Raw genomic sequence first — 22,894 nt, 5'->3', positions numbered from 1 at the left:
AACTGACCCCAAATAATTCAATTAGTAGTTAATGTAAACAACTAATAACACCTCCTATCAGAATGGGCATGACACTGCACATAACTAGTTGTGTGTCTGGGAGGCTATTGCATTCCTATAGCAACCATAATGGCTAATTTTAAAAATCTTTTTAGACTTGGGATGTCCAAACCAAACATGTGGAGCCATTAGGAAATTTGATTTTACGACGAAACCTGTCTTTTTAGTGCCATATAGTGTTGAGCGATACTTTCCGATATCGGAAAGTATCGGTATCGGAAAGTATCAGCCGATACCGTCAAAATATCGGATCTAATCCGATACCGATACCCGATCCCAATGCAAGTCAATGGGACGAAAATATCGGAATTAAAATAAACCCTTTATAAACTTGTAGGTTCATTCTACATGAAGGAAAACAACTAAGAATAATGTAGGATGTATTGGGGGACGTGGCGGAGACATTAAAGGCACAGAGGTTTAGCCCAATGTAATAGAATAGCAGGTTTTGGTTTTTTTTATGACGTTCGGCGTTAGAAAGATTTTGACTATGTTAATTTTTTTTTTATTTTGTCAGATATTGATGTTTCACTACTTCCACGCCCTTCACCTTCTTTTTTACTTCTCCCACACTTTCTTCTTCATTATCCTCATCATCAGCTTCTTTGACATCAACTTCTTCACCTTATTCATCTTCTTCTTCATCTTCTACCTATTATTTTTTTGGTTACATTGTTCATATTCTTTTTATTTTACTATTATCTTCATCATATTCTACATCTTCATCATATTCTTATTTGTGACAGGCATTCCCGTAGTTGTTATCTATAAAAGTTTGAAGATTACACCTTCCGTTCTGCCTGTCACAAAAGAGTTACATTTGTCCGCGTTCAGTTTGGCCTGCAGCATCAGGCTTTATCCAGGGGCACCACGAGGAGGAACGGACTCACCCCCATACACTGCTTAGTCTTCTTCTGCTTATAATTTAGATAATATTTTTTGCTCTGATATTTAGTGTTATGCTTAATGTTCTTCTGCTCTTTGTTCTGCAGCCTCTTGTTCTTCTGCTTCTCGGTCTTCCAGGTCGTCGTCGTCTCCAGGGTCGTCGTCTCCGGGGTCGTCGTCATCGGGGTGGTCTTCAGGGTCGTCGTCTCCGGGGTCGTCGTCATCGGGGTGGTCTTCGGGGTCATCGTCTCCAGGGTCGTCGTCATCACGGTGGTTGTCGTCTCTGGTGTCGTCGTCATCTTAGGGGTGGTCTTCCGGGTCATCGTGTTTAGTCTCTTGAACTTGGAAATGTAGCAGAAGGTACAAGAAGGCTGAGAAAATGCCGAGAACCAGCTGATGGAACTGGAACTCGGATGGCTACCCGAAGGTCCAAGAGCCAATGGAACTACCGAAGACCAGCTGACGTTACTGGAACCCGGTTACTAAGCAGGAGGTACCCGTGCCTGAAAGCACTACCAAGGACCACCTGACGTTGGTGGAACTCGGATACCCAGAGGGAGGCACCTAAGCCAAAGGCTCTGCCCGGAACCAGCTGACGGTACTGGAACCAGGATGGGGAGCAGAAGGTACAAGAGCAAGTGTCTGCGTGGCTTTTGCAGGACACGATGCCGGCTGCACAGCAGGGGAACAGCTGGCGGTGCTGAACCCCACTGACACATTGGCTGGTGTTTTTCTCTGTGCAGCTAGCAGTACCGGGCCCCAACTGGCGGTGTTAGAGCCCGTGGTCAGCAGGAGGAGGAGATGGAGCAGAGTGTAGGCCGAAGCCTGCACTGGCGGCAGCTTTGGGTCTGTTGTGCCTGCGTGGCTGTTGCAGGACACGTTGCCGGCTGCACAGCAGGGGAACAGCTGGCGGTGCTGAACCCCACTGACACATTGGCTGGTGTTTGGCTCTGTGCAGCTAGCAGTACCGGGCCCCAACTGGCGGTGTTGGAGCCCGGGCTCTGCAGGGGGAGCAGAGTGTAGGCCGAAGCCTACTGGAACCAATTTCAAAGGTAACCTTTAACCCCCCCTCAGGGGTTACAAAGTAGAAGAGCCACAGCTTATGCAGCAGTAGTGCTGCACAAGTCAAAGGTTGCTCTTTTAATTTTGCTCCTTGCACACGCTGAATGAAACACGTATAACATTTAGCCCTTTATACAGTCAAACTGTGTTGGAGGCGCGAGTTCCCTTTGTAATGAGACGCAGCACAGATGTCAAGAATCCCACCTTGGTGCTGGGTGCAGCCTCCTGAGCGTTGTTATTTGCTGTACAGGAGTCTGCGCTGTCGTGTTATCCCCTGGCCTAGCGCTGTTAGCGCTGCCCATCTTCTGACCTCATTTAATGTCGGCCGCTGCGGTTCGCGATGACCATGAATCCCAGCCCCGCGGTGTCTTAACATTGTTAAAACACTGCGGGGCTGTGATTCATGGCCTGGCGCAGCACATATGTTCGCCTCTCGCACTCGGGTCCTTACACCCGCTGCAGACTGTGCGGCGTCAGCTGATCCCTTATCGCATGCCACGGCCATGAAGCCGCACAGTCTGAAGAAGGCAGAAGGAGATGAGGGACAGGCGAACTGATGCACTGCTCATGCCCATCAATCACACCCTCGCAGTCCCAAGAAATAAGACACCGAGGGGCGTTGTGTGGGTCAGGGCGGCCGCAGAGGCGCAGGCAGCCAAACAATGATGCCAGAAGACGGGCAGCGCTACCAAGGGGGTTGCAGCGTGTCATTACAAAGGAAAGTCACACCCCCGGGACGGTTAAATGGTCACACAGAGGACACATTTCAGACGTGTTTTCAGTTCCACATGTGCGAGGAGAATACGTTTATGAGCCACCTTGCACACATGCAGCATTACCGCTGTACAAGGTGGCCTTAAAAACGTACAAACGCCTGGGGGAGGGGGGACAGGTTCCCTTCAATTTCAGTTCTTGTGTCTGCGTGGCTTTTGCAGGACACGATGCCGGCTGCACAGCAGGGGAACAGCTGGCGGTGCTGAACCCCACTGACACATTGGCTGGTGTTTTTCTCTGTGCAGCTAGCAGTACCGGGCCCCAACTGGCGGTGTTAGAGCCCGGGGTCAGCAGGAGGAGGAGATGGAGCAGAGTGTAGGCCGAAGCCTGCACTGGCGGCAGCTTTGGGTCTGTTGTGCCTGCGTGGCTGTTGCAGGACACGTTGCCGGCTGCACAGCAGGGGAACAGCTGGCGGTGCTGAACCCCACTGACACATTGGCTGGTGTTTGGCTCTGTGCAGCTAGCAGTACCGGGCCCCAACTGGCGGTGTTGGAGCCCGGGCTCTGCAGGGGGAGCAGAGTGTAGGCCGAAGCCTACTGGAACCAATTTCAAAGGTAACCTTTAACCCCCCCTCAGGGGTTACAAAGTAGAAGAGCCACAGCTTATGCAGCAGTAGTGCTGCACAAGTCAAAGGTTGCTCTTTTAATTTTGCTCCTTGCACACGCTGAATGAAACACGTATAACATTTAGCCCTTTATACAGTCAAACTGTGTTGGAGGCGCGAGTTCCCTTTGTAATGAGACGCAGCACAGATGTCAAGAATCCCACCTTGGTGCTGGGTGCAGCCTCCTGAGCGTTGTTATTTGCTGTACAGGAGTCTGCGCTGTCGTGTTATCCCCTGGCCTAGCGCTGTTAGCGCTGCCCATCTTCTGACCTCATTTAATGTCGGCCGCTGCGGTTCGCGATGACCATGAATCCCAGCCCCGCGGTGTCTTAACATTGTTAAAACACTGCGGGGCTGTGATTCATGGCCTGGCGCAGCACATATGTTCGCCTCTCGCACTCGGGTCCTTACACCCGCTGCAGACTGTGCGGCGTCAGCTGATCCCTTATCGCATGCCACGGCCATGAAGCCGCACAGTCTGAAGAAGGCGGAAGGAGATGAGGGACAGGCGAACTGATGCACTGATCATGCCCATCAATCACACCCTCGCAGTCAAAATAAATAAGACACAGAGGGGCGTTGTGTCGGGCAGGGCGGCCACAGAGGCGCACCCAGCCAAACAATGATGCCAGAAGACGGGCAGCGTTACCAAGGAGCTTGTTGCGTGTCAATACAAAGGAAAATCACACCTGAGGGACGTTTTAATGGTCACAGAGGACACATTTTAGACGTGTTCAGTTCCACGAGTGCAAGGAGAATACGTTTCTGAGCCACCTTGCACACATGCAGCATTACTGCTGTACAAGGTGGCTGTAAAACATAGAAACACCTGGGGGAGGGTGGACAGGTTCCCTTCAATTTCAGTTCTTGTGTCTGCGTGGTGGTCGCAGGACACGTTGCCGGCTACACAGCAGGGGAAAAGCTGGCGGTGCTGAACCCCACTGACACATTGGCTGGTGTTTTTCTCTGTGCAGGTGGCAGTACCGGGCCCCAACTGGCGGTGTTAGAGCCCGGGGTCAGCAGGAGGAGGAGATGGAGCAGAGTGTAGGCCGAAGCCTGCACTGGCGGCAGCTTTGGGTCTGTTGTGCCTGCGTGGCTGTTGCAGGACACGTTGCCGGCTGCACAGCAGGGGAACAGCTGGCGGTGCTGAACCCCACTGACACATTGGCTGGTGTTTGGCTCTGTGCAGCTAGCACATCTGGGCCCCAACTGGCGGTGTTAGAGCCCAGGGTCAGCAGGAGGAGGAGAGGGAGCAGAGTGTAGGCCGAAGCCTGCACTGGAGCAAGTTGAAAGGGAAACTTTACCCCCCCCCCCAGGCGTTTGTAGCTGAAAGAGCCATCGTGTACAGCACTAATGCTGGAAAAGGTAAACTTAGCTCTTTTAATTATGGTCCTTGCACATGCTGAACCTAACACTTATAAAAAGTGTCCCCTCCTACCGTGATACCGTCCGGTAGGTGGAACTTTCCTTTGTGATGTGACGCAGCACAGCCGTCATTCTTACCCCCTTGGCGCCGTGCGCCGCCTCCTCAGCGTTGTTTGAATCAGTCCCGGAGCCTGCGCTGTTAGGTTAGCCCTTGGCCATGCACACATTTTGCACTGCCCGTCTTCTGACATCATTTGGTGTCAGGCTGGCTGCGCCTGTGCGGCCGCGCTGGCCGAGAGCCCGCCTCGTACTGTCTTCTGATTTAATCCCACTGGGGGCCTGAGATCCATGGACATGCGCAGTGCATATCTGAACCTCCACCTCTCACTCATCTCCCTACGGCTTCTTCTGACTGTGCGGTGTCACGGCCGTGGCATGCTATTAGGGACCAGCTGACACCGCACAGTTTGAATAAGCCGTAGGGAGATGAGTGAGAGGTGGAGGTTCAGATATGCACTGCGCATGTCCATGGATCTCTGGCCCCCAGTGGGATTAAATCAGAAGACAGTACGAGGCGGGCTCTCGGCCAGCGCGGCCGCACAGGCGCAGCCAGCCTGACACCAAATGATGTCAGAAGACGGGCAGCGCAAAATGTGTGCATGGCCAAGGGCTAACCTAACAGCGCAGGCTCCGGGACTGATTCAAACAACGCTGAGGAGGCGGCGCACGGCGCCAAGGGGGTAAGAATGACGGCTGTGCTGCGTCACATCACAAAGGAAAGTTCCACCAACCGGACGGTATCACGGTAGGAGGGGACACTTTTCATAAGTGTTAGGATCAGCATGTGCAAGGAGCACCACGAAAAGAGGCACTTTTTCCCTTTGCATCATTACTGCTGCACAAGGTGGCTCCTTCAGTAACAAACGCCTGGGGGGGGGGGGACAGGTTCCCTTAAATTTAACTTGTTGTGCCTGCGTGGCGGTCGCAGTACACGTTGCCGGCTGCACAGCAGGGGAACAGCTGGCGGTGCTGAACCCCACTAACACATTGGCGAGGTGTTTGGCTCTGTGCGGACAGCACTTCTGGACGGCAACTGGCGGTGTTGGAGCCCAGGGACAGGTGGAGGAGGAGGAGGTAGGAGGAGGTAGGAGGGATTGCCACACACACAGCAGGGGAACAGCTGACGTTACTGAACCCCAATAACAGAGGAGGGACTGTTGACTGTGCGTACAGCACTTCTGGACGGCAACTGGCGGTGTTGGAGCCCAGGGACAGGTGGAGGAGGAGGAGGTAGGAGGGATTGCCACACACACAGCAGGGGAACAGCTGACGTTACTGAACCCCAATAACAGAGGAGGGACTGTTGACTGTGCGTACAGCACTTCTGGACGGCAACTGGCGGTGTTGGAGCCCAGGGACAGGTGGAGGAGGAGGAGGTAGGAGGAGGTAGGAGGGATTGCCACACACACAGCAGGGGAACAGCTGACGTTACTGAACCCCAATAACAGAGGAGGGACTGTTGACTGTGCGTACAGCACTTCTGGACGGCAACTGGCGGTGTTGGAGCCCAGGGACAGGTGGAGGAGGAGGAGGTAGGAGGGATTGCCACACACACAGCAGGGGAACAGCTGACGTTACTGAACCCCAATAACAGAGGAGGGACTGTTGACTGTGCGTACAGCACTTCTGGACGGCAACTGGCGGTGTTGGAGCCCAGGGACAGGTGGAGGAGGAGGAGGTAGGAGGAGGTAGGAGGGATTGCCACACACAGCAGGGGAACAGCTGACGTTACTGAACCCCAATAACAGAGGAGGGACTGTTGACTGTGCGTACAGCACTTCTGGACGGCAACTGGCGGTGTTGGAGCCCAGGGACAGGTGGAGGAGGAGGAGGTAGGAGGGATTGCCACACACACAGCAGGGGAACAGCTGACGTTACTGAACCCCAATAACAGAGGAGGGACTGTTGACTGTGCGTACAGCACTTCTGGACGGCAACTGGCGGTGTTGGAGCCCAGGGACAGGTGGAGGAGGAGGAGGTAGGAGGAGGTAGGAGGGATTGCCACACACACAGCAGGGGAACAGCTGACGTTACTGAACCCCAATAACAGAGGAGGGACTGTTGACTGTGCGTACAGCACTTCTGGACGGCAACTGGCGGTGTTGGAGCCCAGGGACAGGTGGAGGAGGAGGAGGTAGGAGGAGGTAGGAGGGATTGCCACACACACAGCAGGGGAACAGCTGACGTTACTGAACCCCAATAACAGAGGAGGGACTGTTGACTGTGCGTACAGCACTTCTGGACGGCAACTGGCGGTGTTGGAGCCCAGGGACAGGTGGAGGAGGAGGAGGTAGGAGGAGGTAGGAGGGATTGCCACACACACAGCAGGGGAACAGCTGACGTTACTGAACCCCAATAACAGAGGAGGGACTGTTGACTGTGCGTACAGCACTTCTGGACGGCAACTGGCGGTGTTGGAGCCCAGGGACAGGTGGAGGAGGAGGAGGTAGGAGGAGGTAGGAGGGATTGCCACACACACAGCAGGGGAACAGCTGACGTTACTGAACCCCAATAACAGAGGAGGGACTGTTGACTGTGCGTACAGCACTTCTGGACGGCAACTGGCGGTGTTGGAGCCCAGGGACAGGTGGAGGAGGAGGAGGTAGGAGGAGGTAGGAGGGATTGCCACACACACAGCAGGGGAACAGCTGACGTTACTGAACCCCAATAACAGAGGAGGGACTGTTGACTGTGCGTACAGCACTTCTGGACGGCAACTGGCGGTGTTGGAGCCCAGGGACAGGTGGAGGAGGAGGAGGTAGGAGGAGGTAGGAGGGATTGCCACACACACAGCAGGGGAACAGCTGACGTTACTGAACCCCAATAACAGAGGAGGGACTGTTGACTGTGCGTACAGCACTTCTGGACGGCAACTGGCGGTGTTGGAGCCCAGGGACAGGTGGAGGAGGAGGAGGTAGGAGGAGGTAGGAGGGATTGCCACACACACAGCAGGGGAACAGCTGACGTTACTGAACCCCAATAACAGAGGAGGGACTGTTGACTGTGCGTACAGCACTTCTGGACGGCAACTGGCGGTGTTGGAGCCCAGGGACAGGTGGAGGTAGGAGGAGGTAGGAGGGATTGCCACACACACAGCAGGGGAACAGCTGACGTTACTGAACCCCAATAACAGAGGAGGGACTGTTGACTGTGCGTACAGCACTTCTGGACGGCAACTGGCGGTGTTGGAGCCCAGGGACAGGTGGAGGAGGAGGAGGTAGGAGGGATTGCCACACACACAGCAGGGGAACAGCTGACGTTACTGAACCCCAATAACAGAGGAGGGACTGTTGACTGTGCGTACAGCACTTCTGGACGGCAACTGGCGGTGTTGGAGCCCAGGGACAGGTGGAGGAGGAGGAGGTAGGAGGGATTGCCACACACACAGCAGGGGAACAGCTGACGTTACTGAACCCCAATAACAGAGGAGGGACTGTTGACTGTGCATACAGCACTTCTGGACGGCAACTGGCGGTGTTGGAGCCCAGGGACAGGTGGAGGAGGAGGTAGGAGGAGGTAGGAGGGATTGCCACACACACAGCAGGGGAACAGCTGACGTTACTGAACCCCAATAACAGAGGAGGGACTGTTGACTGTGCGTACAGCACTTCTGGACAGCAACTGGCGGTGTTGGAGCCCAGGGACAGGTGGAGGAGGAGGAGGTAGGAGGAGGTAGGAGGGATTGCCACACACACAGCTGGGGAACAGCTGACGTTACTGAACCCCAATAACAGAGGAGCGACTGTTGGGACTGTGCGGACAGCACTTCTGGACGGCAACTAGCGGTGTTGGAGCCCAGGGACAGGTGGAAAAGCAGAGGAACACAATGTAGGCCGAAGCCTGAGAAAGTCGAAAGGGAACCTTTAACCCCCCCCCAAGGCGTTTGTAGCTGAAAGAGCCAGCTTGTGCAGCACAAAAGATGCAAAAGGAAAAGGTGGCTCTTTTCATCACGCTCCTTGCAAACACAGAACTAAACACTTATAAAATGTGTCCCCTGAAACTGTGAAACCGTCCCGGAGGTGGGACTTTCCTTCGTAATATGACGCAGCACAGCCGTCATTCCTACCCCCCCGGCGCCGCGCCCCGGCTCCTCAGCGTTGTTTGATTCCGTCCCGGAGCCTGCGCTGTTATGTTATCCCTTGGCCAGGCACACTTAGCGCTGCCCATCTTCTGACATCATTTGGTGTCAGGCTGGCTGCGCCTGTGCGGCCGCGCTGGCCGAGAGCCCGCCTCGCAGTGTCTTCTGATTTTATCCCACTGGGGGCCTGGGATCCATGGCCATGCGCAGTGCATATCCTCGCCTCTCACTCCCCTCCCTACGGCTTCTTAAGACTGTGCGGTGTCACGGCCGTGGCATGCTATTAGGGACCAGCTGACACCGAACAGTCTGAAGAAGCCATAGGGAGATGAGTGAGAGGTGGTTCAGATATGCACTGCGCATGTCCATGGATCCCAGGCCCCCAGTGGGATTAAATTAGAAGACACTGCGAGGCGGGCTCTCGGCCAGCGCGGCCGCACAGGCGCAGCCATCCTGACACCAAATGATGCCAGAAGACGGGCAGCGCTAAGTGTGCCTGGCCACGGGATAACATAACAGCGCAGGCTCCGGGACGGAATCAAACAACGCTGAGGAGCCGGGGCGCGGCGCCGGGGGGGTAGGAATGACGGCTGTGCTGCGTCATATTACGAAGGAAAGTCCCACCTCCGGGACGGTTTTACGGTATCAGTGGACACATTTTATAAGTGTTAAGTTCTGCGTGTGCAAGGAGCTAAACCAAAATAGCTACCTTTTCCTTGTGCAGCATTACTGCTGCACAAGGTGGCTCTTTCAGTAACAAACGCCTTGGGGGGGGGGGGACAGATTCCCTTACATTTCAGTTGTTGTGTCAGCGTGGCGGTCGCATGACACATTGCCGGCTACACAGCTGGGGATCAGCTGACGTTACTGAAACCCAATAACACTGGGTCGTATGTTTTGACTGTGCAGACGGCACTTCTGAGCCTCAACTGGCGGTGTTGGAGCCCAGGAATTTAAGTTCAGGTGGTAGAAAGATGAACACAACAGGAGACCTGGATAACGTATACAGTGACCTAATTATTTAATCAGGAGGAGGAGTGGCAAATTCCTGCGAGATCCAGGCCTTGTTCATTTTCAGGAAAGTAAGCCGGTCAACGTTATCGGAGGATAGTCGCATGCGACGGTCAGTTAGTACACCACCTGCAGCACTAAAGACACGTTCCGATAATACACTGGCCGCAGGGCAAGACAGCACCTCCAATGCATACTGGCTTAGCTCTGGCCATGTATCCAGCTTTGAGACCCAAAACTTGAAAGGGGAAGAGCCGTCTGGGAGTACAGCAAGAGGGCAAGACATGTAGTCTGTCACCATCTGACGGAACCGTTGCCTCCTGCTGACTGGAGCCGTCTGTGATGGTGTAGACTTTTGTGGGGGGCACAGAAAACTGTGCCACAGTTGGGCCATACTGGTCTTGCCTTGGGCAGAGGCACTGCTTCTGCTCCCTCTTTGTGCAGAGCCTCCACCACTGCCTGGACGCACTGAGCTGCTTTGGAATGCACTAGCAGCACTTCTCTCAGTTGGAATGGAGAAGATGATGGAATTGACCAGTGTGTCTTGGTACTCCCGCATTTTTCGCTCCCGGTTCAACGGTGTGATGAGGCTTTCTACGTTGTCCCGGTAGCGAGGATCGAGGAGGGTGAACACCCAATAATCAGACATGTTGAGAATGTGGGCGATGCGGCGGTCGTTTCTCAGGCACTGCAGCATGTAATCCACCATGTGCTGCAGACTGCCAACTGCCCAAGAAACGCTGTCCCCTGCTGGAGGCGTGATCTCTGCCTGCTCGTCATCACCCCACCCTCGCTGTACACACTGAGTACTGGACAATTCGGTAACTCCCTCCTCTGGTCGGATGTCTTCCTCCTCCATTGACTCCTCCTCATCCTCCTCACAAACTGTCCCCTGCCTACGCGTTTGTGAGGAACCACGTGGCGCTGACTGTCCAGAAGATGATGGAAATGGTGAATCCTCATCCTCCACCTCTTCCACAACATCATCCCTTAGCGCTTGCAGTGATTTTTCAAGCAGGCAGATAAGGGGGACAGTCATGCTGACTAGTGCATCATCTGCACTCGCCATCCGCGTGGAATAATCAAAGGGACGCAAAACCTGGCAGACGTCATTCATAGTGGCCCACTCTGTGGTTGTGAAGTCTGTACGGCGCTGACTGCGACTTCTTTGCGCCTGAAGCAGCTGGTACTCCATTACAGCTTGCTGCTGCTCACACAACTGCTCCAACATATGTAACGTGGAATTCCACCTGGTAGGTAGGTCACATATGATGCGATGTTCCGGCAGGCGGTGTCGGCGCTGCAGAGCCACAATGCGCGCTTTTGCCGTGCTGGAACGCCGCAAGTGAGCACACTCTAGGCGGACCTTGTGCAGCAGTGCATCAAGATCCGGATAGTCCCTCAAAAAGCTCTGCACGACCAAATTGAGCACATGTGCCAGACATGGGATGTGAGTGAGGTTGCCGAGGCCCAGAGCTGCCACCAGATTTCGGCCATTATCACACACTACCATGCCTGGCTGGAGATTCGCTGGCACAAACCACACATCGCTCTCCTGCTTGATGGCATTCCAGAGCTCCTGCGCTGTGTGGCTACGATTCCCCAAAAAAATTAATTTCAAGACGGCCTGTTGACGTTTGGCCACGGCTGTGCTCATGTCGGTCGTAACAGGTACACGTTCATCACGGGTACATGTGGAGGTGGACTGTGACGGCTCCTGCAGCAATGATTCTGAGGAACTGGTGTAAGAGGAGGAGTCAATGCGTACAGAATGGATTCCTGCAATCCTTGGAGTGGGCAGGACACGTCCTGCGCCACTCGCACGGTCTGTACCCGGCTCAACGACATTAACCCAATGGGCAGTGAGGGAAAGGTATCGCCCCTGTCCATGTTGACTGGTCCACGCATCGGTGGTGAGGTGGACCTTGCTACTGACGGCGTTCAGTAGCGCGTGTTTTATGTGTCCCTCCACATGCTTGTGCAGGGCAGGGACGGCTTGCCTGCTGAAGTAAAAGCGGCTGGGCACATTGTACTGTGGGACTGCCAATGACATCAAGTCACGGAAGCTGTCAGTCTCCACCAGCCTGAATGACAGCATTTCCAGTGAAAGAAGTTTGGCAATGCCTGCAGTCAGAGCCTGTGCTCGTGGGTGGTTTGACGAGAAAGGCCGCCTTTTCTCCCATGCCTGTACTACCGATGGCTGTAGAGTGGGCTGGGAGTGTGTGGATGACTGGGAAAGTGGTGCTGCGGGTGGAATTACAGCGGGTCTCTGGACAACAGGGCCAGAGGTTCTTCCACGGCGATCCTGGGAGGAAGCCGAACCAGCTGCGTGTGAGCTAGAGGAAGAGGCAACACGAGCTGAAGAGGTGGTAGCTGCCGCTGTTGGTTGGCCTAGCTCTTCAGTGTGTTTTTCTAACTCCGCCGGGTGCCTGTTGCGCACATGTTTCCACATGTTGGAGGTATTGAGGTTGCTGACATTTCGACCTCTTTTGACTTTTTGATGACACACCTTGCATCTGACATAGCAAATGTCATCTGCAACTGTGTCAAAAAAGGACCAGGCACTGCAAGTCTTGGGAGCGCCCTTTTTGGCTTTTGGAAGAGACATGCTCCTAACGGGTGCCAAAGCGGAGGCTGCAGGATCCGCAGTCTTCCCCCTCCCTCTCCCTCTTTGGGCCGTACGGGGAATCTCTTCCTCAGAGCTGCTCCCACCACCTTCCTGTCCCTCACGCCAAGATGGGTCAAGGACCTCATCATCTACACTACCCTCTGCCCCCAACTGCTCCTCCTGGGTAGTCTCAGCAGCAGAGCACGCACCAGTAAGTGGCACCTGAGTGTCATCATCAGCTGATGCGGCCTGCGATGTGGTGACCGGAGCCACTGGCCCACCCGCGTCTTCAGAGGAAGAGAGAAAAAGCTGTTGGGCATCACTGCACCCTGCCTCTTCTTCCATTTCTCCAATGCTGCTTGGCTGGCCCCCTGTTTCCAAGCCAAGAGATTCAGAGAACAGAAGTAGAGACGGCTCCTGTCCTGGGCTCTCTGTCTGCCTGGGCAATTTGGCAGGTGGTGAAGAGACAGATGGCTGCTCTCCAGTGCTCTGTGTCTGAGAGGATGTGGCACTAATTGAAGTTGATGCATTAGCTGCCATCCATCCGACAACGGCTTCAATTTGTTCTTCACGCAGCAGCGGTGTACGGCGCTCTGACACAAAGCTGCGCATGAATGACTGTTGCCTGGTGAATGTGGGTGCTGATGAGTCACCGGTGCCCGCAGCAGGCACAGAATCCCCACGTCCCCTCCCTGCTCCGCGCCCACGCCCACGTGCCTTACTCACTGCCTTCTTCATCTTGGTTGACTGATAAAGATAAGCAGAAAAGTACTAACGGCTTTGTGTGCTTATTCCTGAGCAACTCCTCCTAACAGGTATAAGAAACACTAATTTTCTAAAGTGTGGACTAGACTTTAATATGAGCTAATGTGGCCTACACAAATGTAAAGTGGTGTAACTGGTGTGTTTGGTGAACTTTATCATTTATTTATTTTTTGGGGGCTGAACTGACAACGGATAGAGCTGCAGTCACACGGAGACCGTGCAGACAGACGTAAACGGCGCTGCAAGGCCCAAAAACCCTCCTCTACGTTATCCTATGTAGTGTTTTTCCACAAGTTAGCTGGAGACGGGTGGAAAGACACTAATAGGAATTTTTTGAAAAAATGTGCAGCAGCCTGCACTACTTAAAACAAAATGAAAATTGATTTGGCGGTATGACGCAGTGAACAACCCTGAGCTGGAGACAACCAGGCTACGGCTGCTCACAGACTACAGGGCGAGCTGCAGTCACACGGAGACCGTGCAGACAGCTGTAAATGGCGCTGCAAGGCCCAAAAACCCTCCTCTACGTTATCCTATGTAGTGTTTTTCCACAAATTAGCTGGAGACGGGTGGAAAGACACTAATAGGATTTTTTTGAATAAATTAGCAGCAGACTACACTACTTGAAAAAAAAAAAAAAAAAGAACAGTATGAGGCAATGAACCACCCTCCCTGAACTGAATACAACCAGCTATGGATGGCCTATGTGGCTTCACTCAGACTAGAGAGTGGGCTGCACTCACACACACACACACGCAGACCTTGCAGATCGCTGTGAAAACAGCGCTACAAGGCAAAAGCAAGGTGAATAGTAGGTGAACACAGCGGTTGCTAAATTAGCCTTTGGAAAGCACAAAGAAGCAAATCGCTATCTCTAAACTGTCCCTCAGTCAGCAAACAGCGTCCTGTCACTAACTGAATTCACAGCAGAGTGATCGCAAAATGGCGCCAGCGACTTTTAAACTGCATCATGACATCATTTCAGCAGCCAATCACAGCCTTGCCAGTAGTTTCATGCCCTCCATGCTAAACAGGATGTGCCCACACTTGGAATCATTCTCATTGGCTGAATTTCTGCATTTTGAATCTTGGAACTTCCGATTCCGGTATCCGATACGCGGCAAGTATCGGAATCCCGGTATCGGAATTCCGATACCGCAAGTATCGGCCGATACCCGATACTTGCGGTATCGGAATGCTCAACACTAGTGCCATATTCATGTAGATTCCATACCTTGAAACATAACTAGGGTTATTGGCCCACCCAGGCACAGCACTCTTTAGACAGAATGGTTTGAGAGCTTCCCACAAGAACAGAGCATGGTTTCCATGACTATGTTAGATACTTTGTCGAGTAGGGAGTCTTGGCTACTACGTGGTTTGCTGAGCAGTTTCTATTGTTTGTTTGATGACTAAAGAAATGTTAATGTTTATAGGGCAGGACATTGAATTAAATGGTAGCTACTTGTACTGTAGAAGGCACCAGGTCCATATTTCATGTTCATGCTGCTCTAGATACTTTAAATATTCACACCTTCTAATGGTAATTGAAACTAAAACTACCCATACCCATCAGATTCTAGTTAAGGCTCCCTATTTATGTGAGACTAACATCGTCTGAACCTGGAGATAGCAATGGGGTCAGTCAAAAGTCTAAAGTGTATGGGTCCCCAAAGAGATGAATGTAGGGGAATATAAGTATTCATTATATCTGATTTTGTACTTCAGATAATTTTGATTTCTAATAGATACACTACCACCATAGATGTCTGGTAACGTTTCTCTAGTAAAGAAGAAAGGAGTGCTCAGCAGAGGGCAGAGTGAGCAATCCTGTGTATGGGAGACTCAGGCAAGATAGCTGTGGGCCAAACTATTGAACAACCTTTAGTACATGAATACATCATCAGAACTACTATCAATGCATGAATACAACACTAGCTAGAACCACCATCAGTACATGAATACATTAGAAGAACCACCATCAGTATTTGAATACATGACTAAAACAACCATCAGTACATGAATTTAACACCAAAACCACCATCAGTACACAAATACAGCATCAGAACCACCTTCAGTATATGAATACTACATCAGAACCATCAACAGTACAGTAAAACATGATCAGAACCATCATTAGTGCATGACTACATCACCAGAGCATAAATACTTAGCTTTTTACACTGATCGATTGTGTTACACTGGTAATTTGAAGCGGTGACCGACATACTCACTGCGGTCACCGCTTGGCTTCTACTTGTGTCAGGCCATCTGGCTAAGTTGGCATCTTGCAGCCCTCCCCAGCACTACTGCATCTTCCTGTTGTCTCCACCTGGTTATAGGGATGTGCGGACAGTCTCTGCAGGAATCTATCCCTGCTGTATCCTTCAGCGATTAGCTTTCCTGGCCTATTCCTTGCTAACAGGGGATATATTAGGCAGCTCCTCCCTTCACTGTTTGCCTGAGCTTTGGTTCTAGTCAGCAGTTTGTTGCTAGCTTAAAGTAAAGGTGTGCTCCTGATTTGTCTAATGTTACAGATCTAGCTTGTCTACCTGCTCTGCCTGATCTCCCACCTCCTGACCTCGACTTTGTATCCTGAACCTGTGCTGCTTGCCCTGATCTTGGACTGTCTGACTACATCTCTGCCTGTGCCCTCTGTACCTTGTATTACTGCCTTGACAAGTTTGTCAGCTGCTGTAGGTACAGGCACTGCCCTGAAGTGGCACCTTGTGGATATACTGTGGCCCAAGCCTATCCTCACCTTCAGAGGCTCTAGTGAAGATCAGGTAGCCACTTAGTCATGACCCTTCAGGTTAAGCCAGTGGTGCAGTGGGTCCACTTCCACCATTGTCACAGATTGCAATGATGCATCAGCCCCCTCCATGTACAGATGTATCACATGAACAGGCAACTCCCAGTATGCCCTTAACAATGGTAAGAAGTTGGTGGGAATACCCATATGTTTATTGGCTGTCAGCCTCCATACATACGGGGTGGGGACTCGAGCATGGCAGTCGAGCACCTGCGATACTCTATGCGTACACGGGAACCGGGATGCGTGATTGAATGGCGAGCACGCTCACTCATCACTAGTTACGAGCCGTTATCACCCTGTGCACTATACACAAAGCACAGTGCTGATTAGATATAGGTAGGAGCACTATTATACATTGAAACAGTTACTTAACCTTTAATAGATGTTTTATATGTTTTAGATCCTTCAATTCTGGGCAATTCAATGGGGTCTGAATACTGAAACCCCCACTGATCACTCAAATGTCCTCTTAGAAGTGCATAGCTCAGGATACAAACATGTACAATTTTTCCCAAACATTTAGTTACACTTTTATGTGCGTTGATGCTGCCCTATCAGCGTGTCTAAGCAGGCTGCCAATCGCTCAGTGCACGAGCTAAACATTTGTGCATACATACTGTCCTTGACTCTGTAAATCACTCCTCACCAGTTTATAGTAAAAGTCCCCTGTATTTTTGGCCCCACTACTACTATTTTCTCTCTGCTCCTATGTCTTCATCGCAACACTTTTACGGTGTCAGCAGTATGATCTGGAGACCTCATCATGCTGCAGTGATGTTAGCATGGCACTTCAGGGTTGAGAATTGATGAGTGTTCCACTGTCCCTGGAAGTGCTCGTGCTTGCATCTTCATTTGTACTTGCATCTTAAATACGTAAAAATACACGAATACAAGGAACCACCAACACCCTCTTCAACGCAAAGATGCAGGTTTTACTTTGCTTTCAAAGAGCTGCGTGGTTAAAAATGTAGCCAATTTCTGGAGCACAGACAGCTCTTCCTAAGCTTCAGTGATGAGTAGAAAAATTTCTTTCAGGATTTTGGGTTGGGTGGCCACATCCTAGTGTGCAGTTTTTGTGTTCCACTTTAGTGACAGAAAGCATTATTTTGACCTTTCAATAGAAATTAAAGAGCTTGTCAAGGACTTATATATTATTTACCTATCCATAGGATAGGCTATGAGATCAGTGGCAGATAAGCTGCAGTATATAGCAGCGACCACTCAGGAGCAGACATATCATTGGTGCAATCTGTGCAACCAAATAGAGGTCCTGTGGTAAGAGGATCAATTTCAACCTCCAAAACAGGTAGAATTGTGCATTATGATTAACTACTGGACTGCAGATGGCCCTTATACTGTTCTTGCACAGGGGCCCTCTCCTATCAGTGTCCACCAGTGCGGCCAATAAACACTGTACCGAGCTGTGGTGTTCCACATCAGACATCAGCTGATTGGTGGGGGTTTCCTTCTTTCAGACCCTCACCAATCTCATATTGTTAACTTATTCTATGGAGAGGTCATCAATATCTAAGTCTCACACGACCTCTTTAATTCATGGAATATAGACAACAAACTGGAATAGTTAAATGCTATATAACTTATACAGCACCTATTATCTATTTTTTTTCTGCAGAGAATGAAGTCTCATTTTGGAGTTGTGTCCGATCATCACTTTTTTGGTGGCATTTGATTTGGCTTTCACTTATGCAACTTAGGCACTATTTATTCATTGGAACCCTAAATCCCACTATTACACGACTAAGTGACGGTGATCAACACCTAGGTTTGTATTATTCATTATAATAGAAGCTATGGCTACGTCATAGAGATGGTTGAATTTTTTTGTGTCCATTTAAAGTAGCCTCAAATTTTAATTTAATTTTCAATTTCCTAAATACAATTTTTTTTAGATTTTGTAAGTATAAATTCAGCAAAATGGTGCCTAGTCGGATGCAATTTTGCAGAATTATAGAGCTTGGAAAGGGGTTTAAAAATAAATTGATACTTCACCACTTGCCATTCAATCTTCTGCCCTATCCAGTCTCTCCTTTCCTCCAACATGCGATCTTCTCTTCAGGCATCTTTATTCTGTGCTGGGACTTCAGAATCTGACCGTTGAGGTATCGGATGACCATTTGCTGCCAATGCAGAGTGAACATGCCTGAAGCGGACGTCATGCACTGAAGAACAGAAGAGGCCAGAGGGAGAGGAGCACCTGATGGTGGGCTACCATGGTGGTAGGACAGGGAAGCAGTGATGTAAGTTTTAATTTATGCACTGTTTTTATACCTTAAATTATTATACTTTGGGGTCTGGAGAGACCTTATAAGTGTAATTAGCACTATGGATTCACACTGAATAACTTCTATGTGAATAAAATGTTCTTTTCAAATTGGAGAGAACTGACAAATTGGAATTTCAGTTTCACTCATCACTTTTGCATATACATATAGTGTGTGATACTCAAGCTCCCGATACGTTTTGTGGAATTTCTAATTGACATGAACTGATTATTTCAGAGATATTTGATGTGTGAATATTTGTGACGTGAGAATAATTTTATGCACTTTTTTTTTCAGTGAGTAAATATACAAATGTTTTTGCTATATCTCAGTTTTTTGGTGTTTTGTGTGCTCCTTGGAATGGACTCATAATGGACAGACACAAAAGAAAACATAAAGGTATTGACATTCTTCATAATCTGATTATTAGCAAATCCAATAAAAGGATAGACAAAGGGGTTTTACACTGATCGCTTACACCCTGGTTTCAATGTAAATCTCTGAAATACATGATTCACACATAACCTCCGGTGGAAGATACCCTATAATGAGGCATACATAGACACTGTGGATGCCATAGGACCTGTGAGTCCTTCTTTATCGTCATGCCTAAAAGCACGGGCGACCATAGTTTTGTGCACTTCTGGCTAGATGGAGTCCAGAATAACTCTGCTGCCTCATATAGTGAATGGATCCATCGGGGTTTCATCTGTCACTTCATTTGGAGATTTAGATGGAAAAATGTGATCCCAAATGTTATGTAAAATGTTCCCAATAAAAACTTCAAGTCAATCCACAAAAAAAATCAAGTGCACACTCAGGTCCATCATCTGTTAACGGAAATATAGGGGGCTTCCACATTACTGGTAGCACAAAGACTATGGAAAAGCTAAATGGCTTCTTTCCCCCCCAAAAGAAATACAGCCTCCAAAATCCAAATGCCCCCCTCCCTTCTGAGCCCCAGTGTGTCTAAACCACATTTAGTGTCCACATGTTTGGCATATCTGTAACGATGAGAGCCTGCCTAATTTACAAGTGTATGTGGAGCGCCCACACGTAAGGGCAATGGGGTACTCGGTACTGGGTCCTTCTCAGTTCTGGGGATGTCGCGGTGGCCTGACCCGGTCCGTGGCCCTTTGAGGGATGTCCAATGAAAAGGAAAGTTTGTATGATGTTCGTGACGCCACCTGTGGTATTCGGTCAGGGTGACCGACGCTGCTTAGGGGTCCGCTGGGGTGATGTTATGGCAGCTAGATGGTATACCTTCCCACAGGTGAAGTGTATCCCCAGGGCTTCCCAGAAGTGTAGATGGTGGATGGTGTAAGGCGCGGTGAATAACGAGGACACAAGGTTGCAATCTCTTTACCTTTTACTGAAGGCTTCAGTGTCCACAGTCCTGGGCGCCGGATCACGGGGTAGGCAGAGTCCGGCCAGTCTGAAGGCAAATCCAGAGTCTCCTTATCTAGGTGGAATGCAATATCCTTCCTATGCGCACAGTAACACAGTAGGTCCTCACTTGCTTAAGCTCTAATGAGGTCCTCACTGTTATTACTCTTCTCTCTGTTCCCCGTGGTCGGATAGAACAAAACCCATATGACTGATGACCTGAGGCTTGTTTATAGGGACCCTAGAGAAGCCCCGACACCCACAAGTTGCCACCTGTCTTCTTAGGTATTTTAGGTCGGGCAGCCAACTTGGAATTGACTATCCTGCCAGTCTCTGAAGCAATGGCGTAGAGCACTTTACTCCCTCGGTATCCTGGCTACCGGAACGTGCACCAGAAGGATGAAGCTCCTCACATCTACTATCCTCTCTGGTATCCACTTGTTGCTATGCCTTCGTTTCTCACTCACTAAAACACGCTTCCTTTCAATGTCTCTTTCTTAGGATGCTGCCACATGGGGTGCAGGCGCAGCTCCGTGGACCCTCGTCCTCCTCAGACCGTAGTCTGGATCTGACTGGACTTCGCTCCAGCCAGCTCAGTCTGGAGACCTTTCTCTCTCGGTCTCCAGCCAGGAACTTTCTCTAACTTTCCCTCCAAATCCCAGTTTTACCTATCTGTGAGGAGTGGCCTAATAGATAGAACCTTTGCTCCCCCTGGTGGACTGGAGTGTGAAGTGTGTGGTGTGTTTGTGATACCTGGACAGGAGATCTCCTTTATTGCCTCCAGATGTAATATCACTCCCCCTGGTGGGTGGAGGAATAATACTACTGCAGCAACCAGGACTCTGGGGCGCTGCATATGTCTCTAGAAGCATGAGCTGGTCACTATAACATATTGAGCACTGCAATGTACTGGTCACTACAATGGCAGTTTTCAATTTTCACTCAGCAACATCCACTACTGCTTGTTTCTGGAAAACACCCATGGAGTCAAAATCATCAATACACCTGTGGACAAATTCCCAAAGGGGCATAATTTTCAAAATGGGGTCACATGACAGATTCTGCTCTTCTAGCGCTTAGGGGCTCTATACAGCTCTGGCAAAAATTAAGAGACCACTGCAAAATGTTGTTTGATTTTTCTCTTTATAGGTATATTTTTGAGTAAAATGTATATTGTTCTTTTATTCTATAAACTTCTGACAACATGTCTCCGAATTTCCAAGCAATACATTTTGTATTTTTTTTTCTGACAAAGAAAAATGGTCAAAATAAAAACAAACAAACAGTGCTTTCAGATCTCAAATAATGCAAAGAAAGCAAGTTCATAATCATTTGGAAACAACAATACTAATGTTTTAACTCCGGAAGAGTTCAGATATCAATATTTTGTGGAATAACCATGATTTTTAATCACATAGCTTTCATGTATCTTTGGCATGCTTTCCACCAGTCTTTTACACTGCTTCTGCTGCAAAAATGTAAGCAGTTATTCTTTGTTTGATGGGTTGTGACTATCCATCATCCTCTTGATTACATTTCAGAGGTTTTCAATGGGGTTCAGGTCGGGAGATTGGGCTGCCCATGACAGGGTTTTGATGTGGTGGTGTCTTAGTTTTTGCCAGAGCTGTATATGGAGTCCACAAACTATTCTAGGAAAATCTGCGATCCAGGAGGCAAATAGCGCTCTGTCCCTCCAGAGTCTTGCAGTGTGACTAAGCAGTACTGTACAAACTCATATGGGGTATTTCTACAGAAATTGCAGGTCAAATTTTGGCGCCATTTTTACCCATTTCCCAGTATGAAAATGTAAAAACAGGAGCTGACATAAAATCTTGGTGGCAAAAATGTAATTATTTTTTCTTCACTGCCCAATGGTATAAAATTCTGAGATACACCTGTTGTGTCAATATGATCACTACACCCCTATATGAGTTAATTGAAAGGTTCAGTTGGTAAAATGGGGTCTCTTATTGAGGGTCTTGCTGGTCTAGCACCTCAGGGGCTCTACCAATGTGACATGGCACCCTCAAACCAGTCCAGCTAAATCTAAACTTCAATATGGCGCTGTTTCCCTACTGAGCTTCACATTGTGCCTCAAAAGTAGTTTTCTACCACATATGGGGCATCAGTGTACTCAGAAGAAATTGCACAACAAATTTTGTTGTCCATTTTCTCCTGTTACCCTTGTGAAAATACAAAATTTGGGGCTAAAAAACATTTTTGTGGGAAAAATGTGATCTTTTTATCTTTACGACTCAATATTGTAAACTTTTATGATGCACCTGGTGGTTCAAGGTGCTCATCAAACATCTAGATAAGTCCCTGAGGGTCTAGTTTCCAAAATGGTGTCACTTGCAGGGAGTTTCCACTGTTTAGGTACATCAGGGGCACACAAAACACAACATAGCATCCGTTACTTATTCCAGAAAATTTTGCATTCATAAAGTCAAATGGCACTCCTTTCCTTCCAAGCCCTGCAGTGCACCCAAACAGTAGTTTTCCTCCACATATTGGGTATTGTCGTACTCTGTAGAAATTGCTCAACAAATTGTATGGTACAATTTCTCCTGTTATGAAAATGCAAAATTTGTGGCTAAAAACATTTTTGTTGGAAAAATGTGATTTTTAAATTTTATTTTCACGGCTCAACGTTATAAACTTCTATAAAGCACCTAGCAGTTCAATGTGCTCACCACACATTTAGATAAGTTCCCTAAGGGGTCTAGGTTCCAAAATAGTGTCACTTGTGGGGGATTTCCACTGTTTAAGCACATCAGGGGCTCTCCAAATGCAACATGGCCTCTGCTAATTATTCCAGCAATTTTTCCATTCAAAAAGTCAAATGGCGCTCATTCCCTTCTGAGCCCTGCTGTGCACCCAAACAGTGGTTTTCCACACATATGGCATATTCCCAAGAGAAATTGTACAACAAATTTTGGGGTGCATTTTCACACTTGTGAGAGTAAAAAAAAATTGGGTTGAAAGGATATTTTTTGTGAAAAAAAGTTACATTTTTATTTTTTTCTTCCACATTCCATTATTTCCCGTGAAGCACCTGAGGGGTTAATAAACTTATTGAGTGTGGTTTTGAGAACCTTGAGGGGTGCAGTTTTTAGAATGGTGTTACTTTTGGGTATTT

The 22,894-nt window shown here is 49.5% G+C and overlaps 1 protein-coding gene across 3 annotated transcripts in view; it reads left to right on the top strand.

Annotated features, from left to right (window-relative positions):
- Positions 1 to 22,894, top strand: part of SLC43A3 (solute carrier family 43 member 3) — a 75,629-nt gene that overhangs the window by 45,492 nt on the left and 7,243 nt on the right. For all 3 annotated transcript variants that reach the window (XM_077251177.1, XM_077251176.1, XM_077251178.1), the window contains 2 exons: positions 17,721 to 17,870; positions 18,667 to 18,768. In XM_077251177.1, the coding sequence (XP_077107292.1) occupies positions 17,721 to 17,870; positions 18,667 to 18,768 (252 nt within the window). The remainder of the gene's footprint in view (positions 1 to 17,720; positions 17,871 to 18,666; positions 18,769 to 22,894) is intronic.

Source organism: Ranitomeya variabilis, chromosome 4, assembly GCF_051348905.1.
Source record: "Ranitomeya variabilis isolate aRanVar5 chromosome 4, aRanVar5.hap1, whole genome shotgun sequence".
Lineage (NCBI taxonomy): Eukaryota > Metazoa > Chordata > Amphibia > Anura > Dendrobatidae > Ranitomeya > Ranitomeya variabilis.
This window is presented reverse-complemented; position numbering and strand designations above follow the sequence as displayed.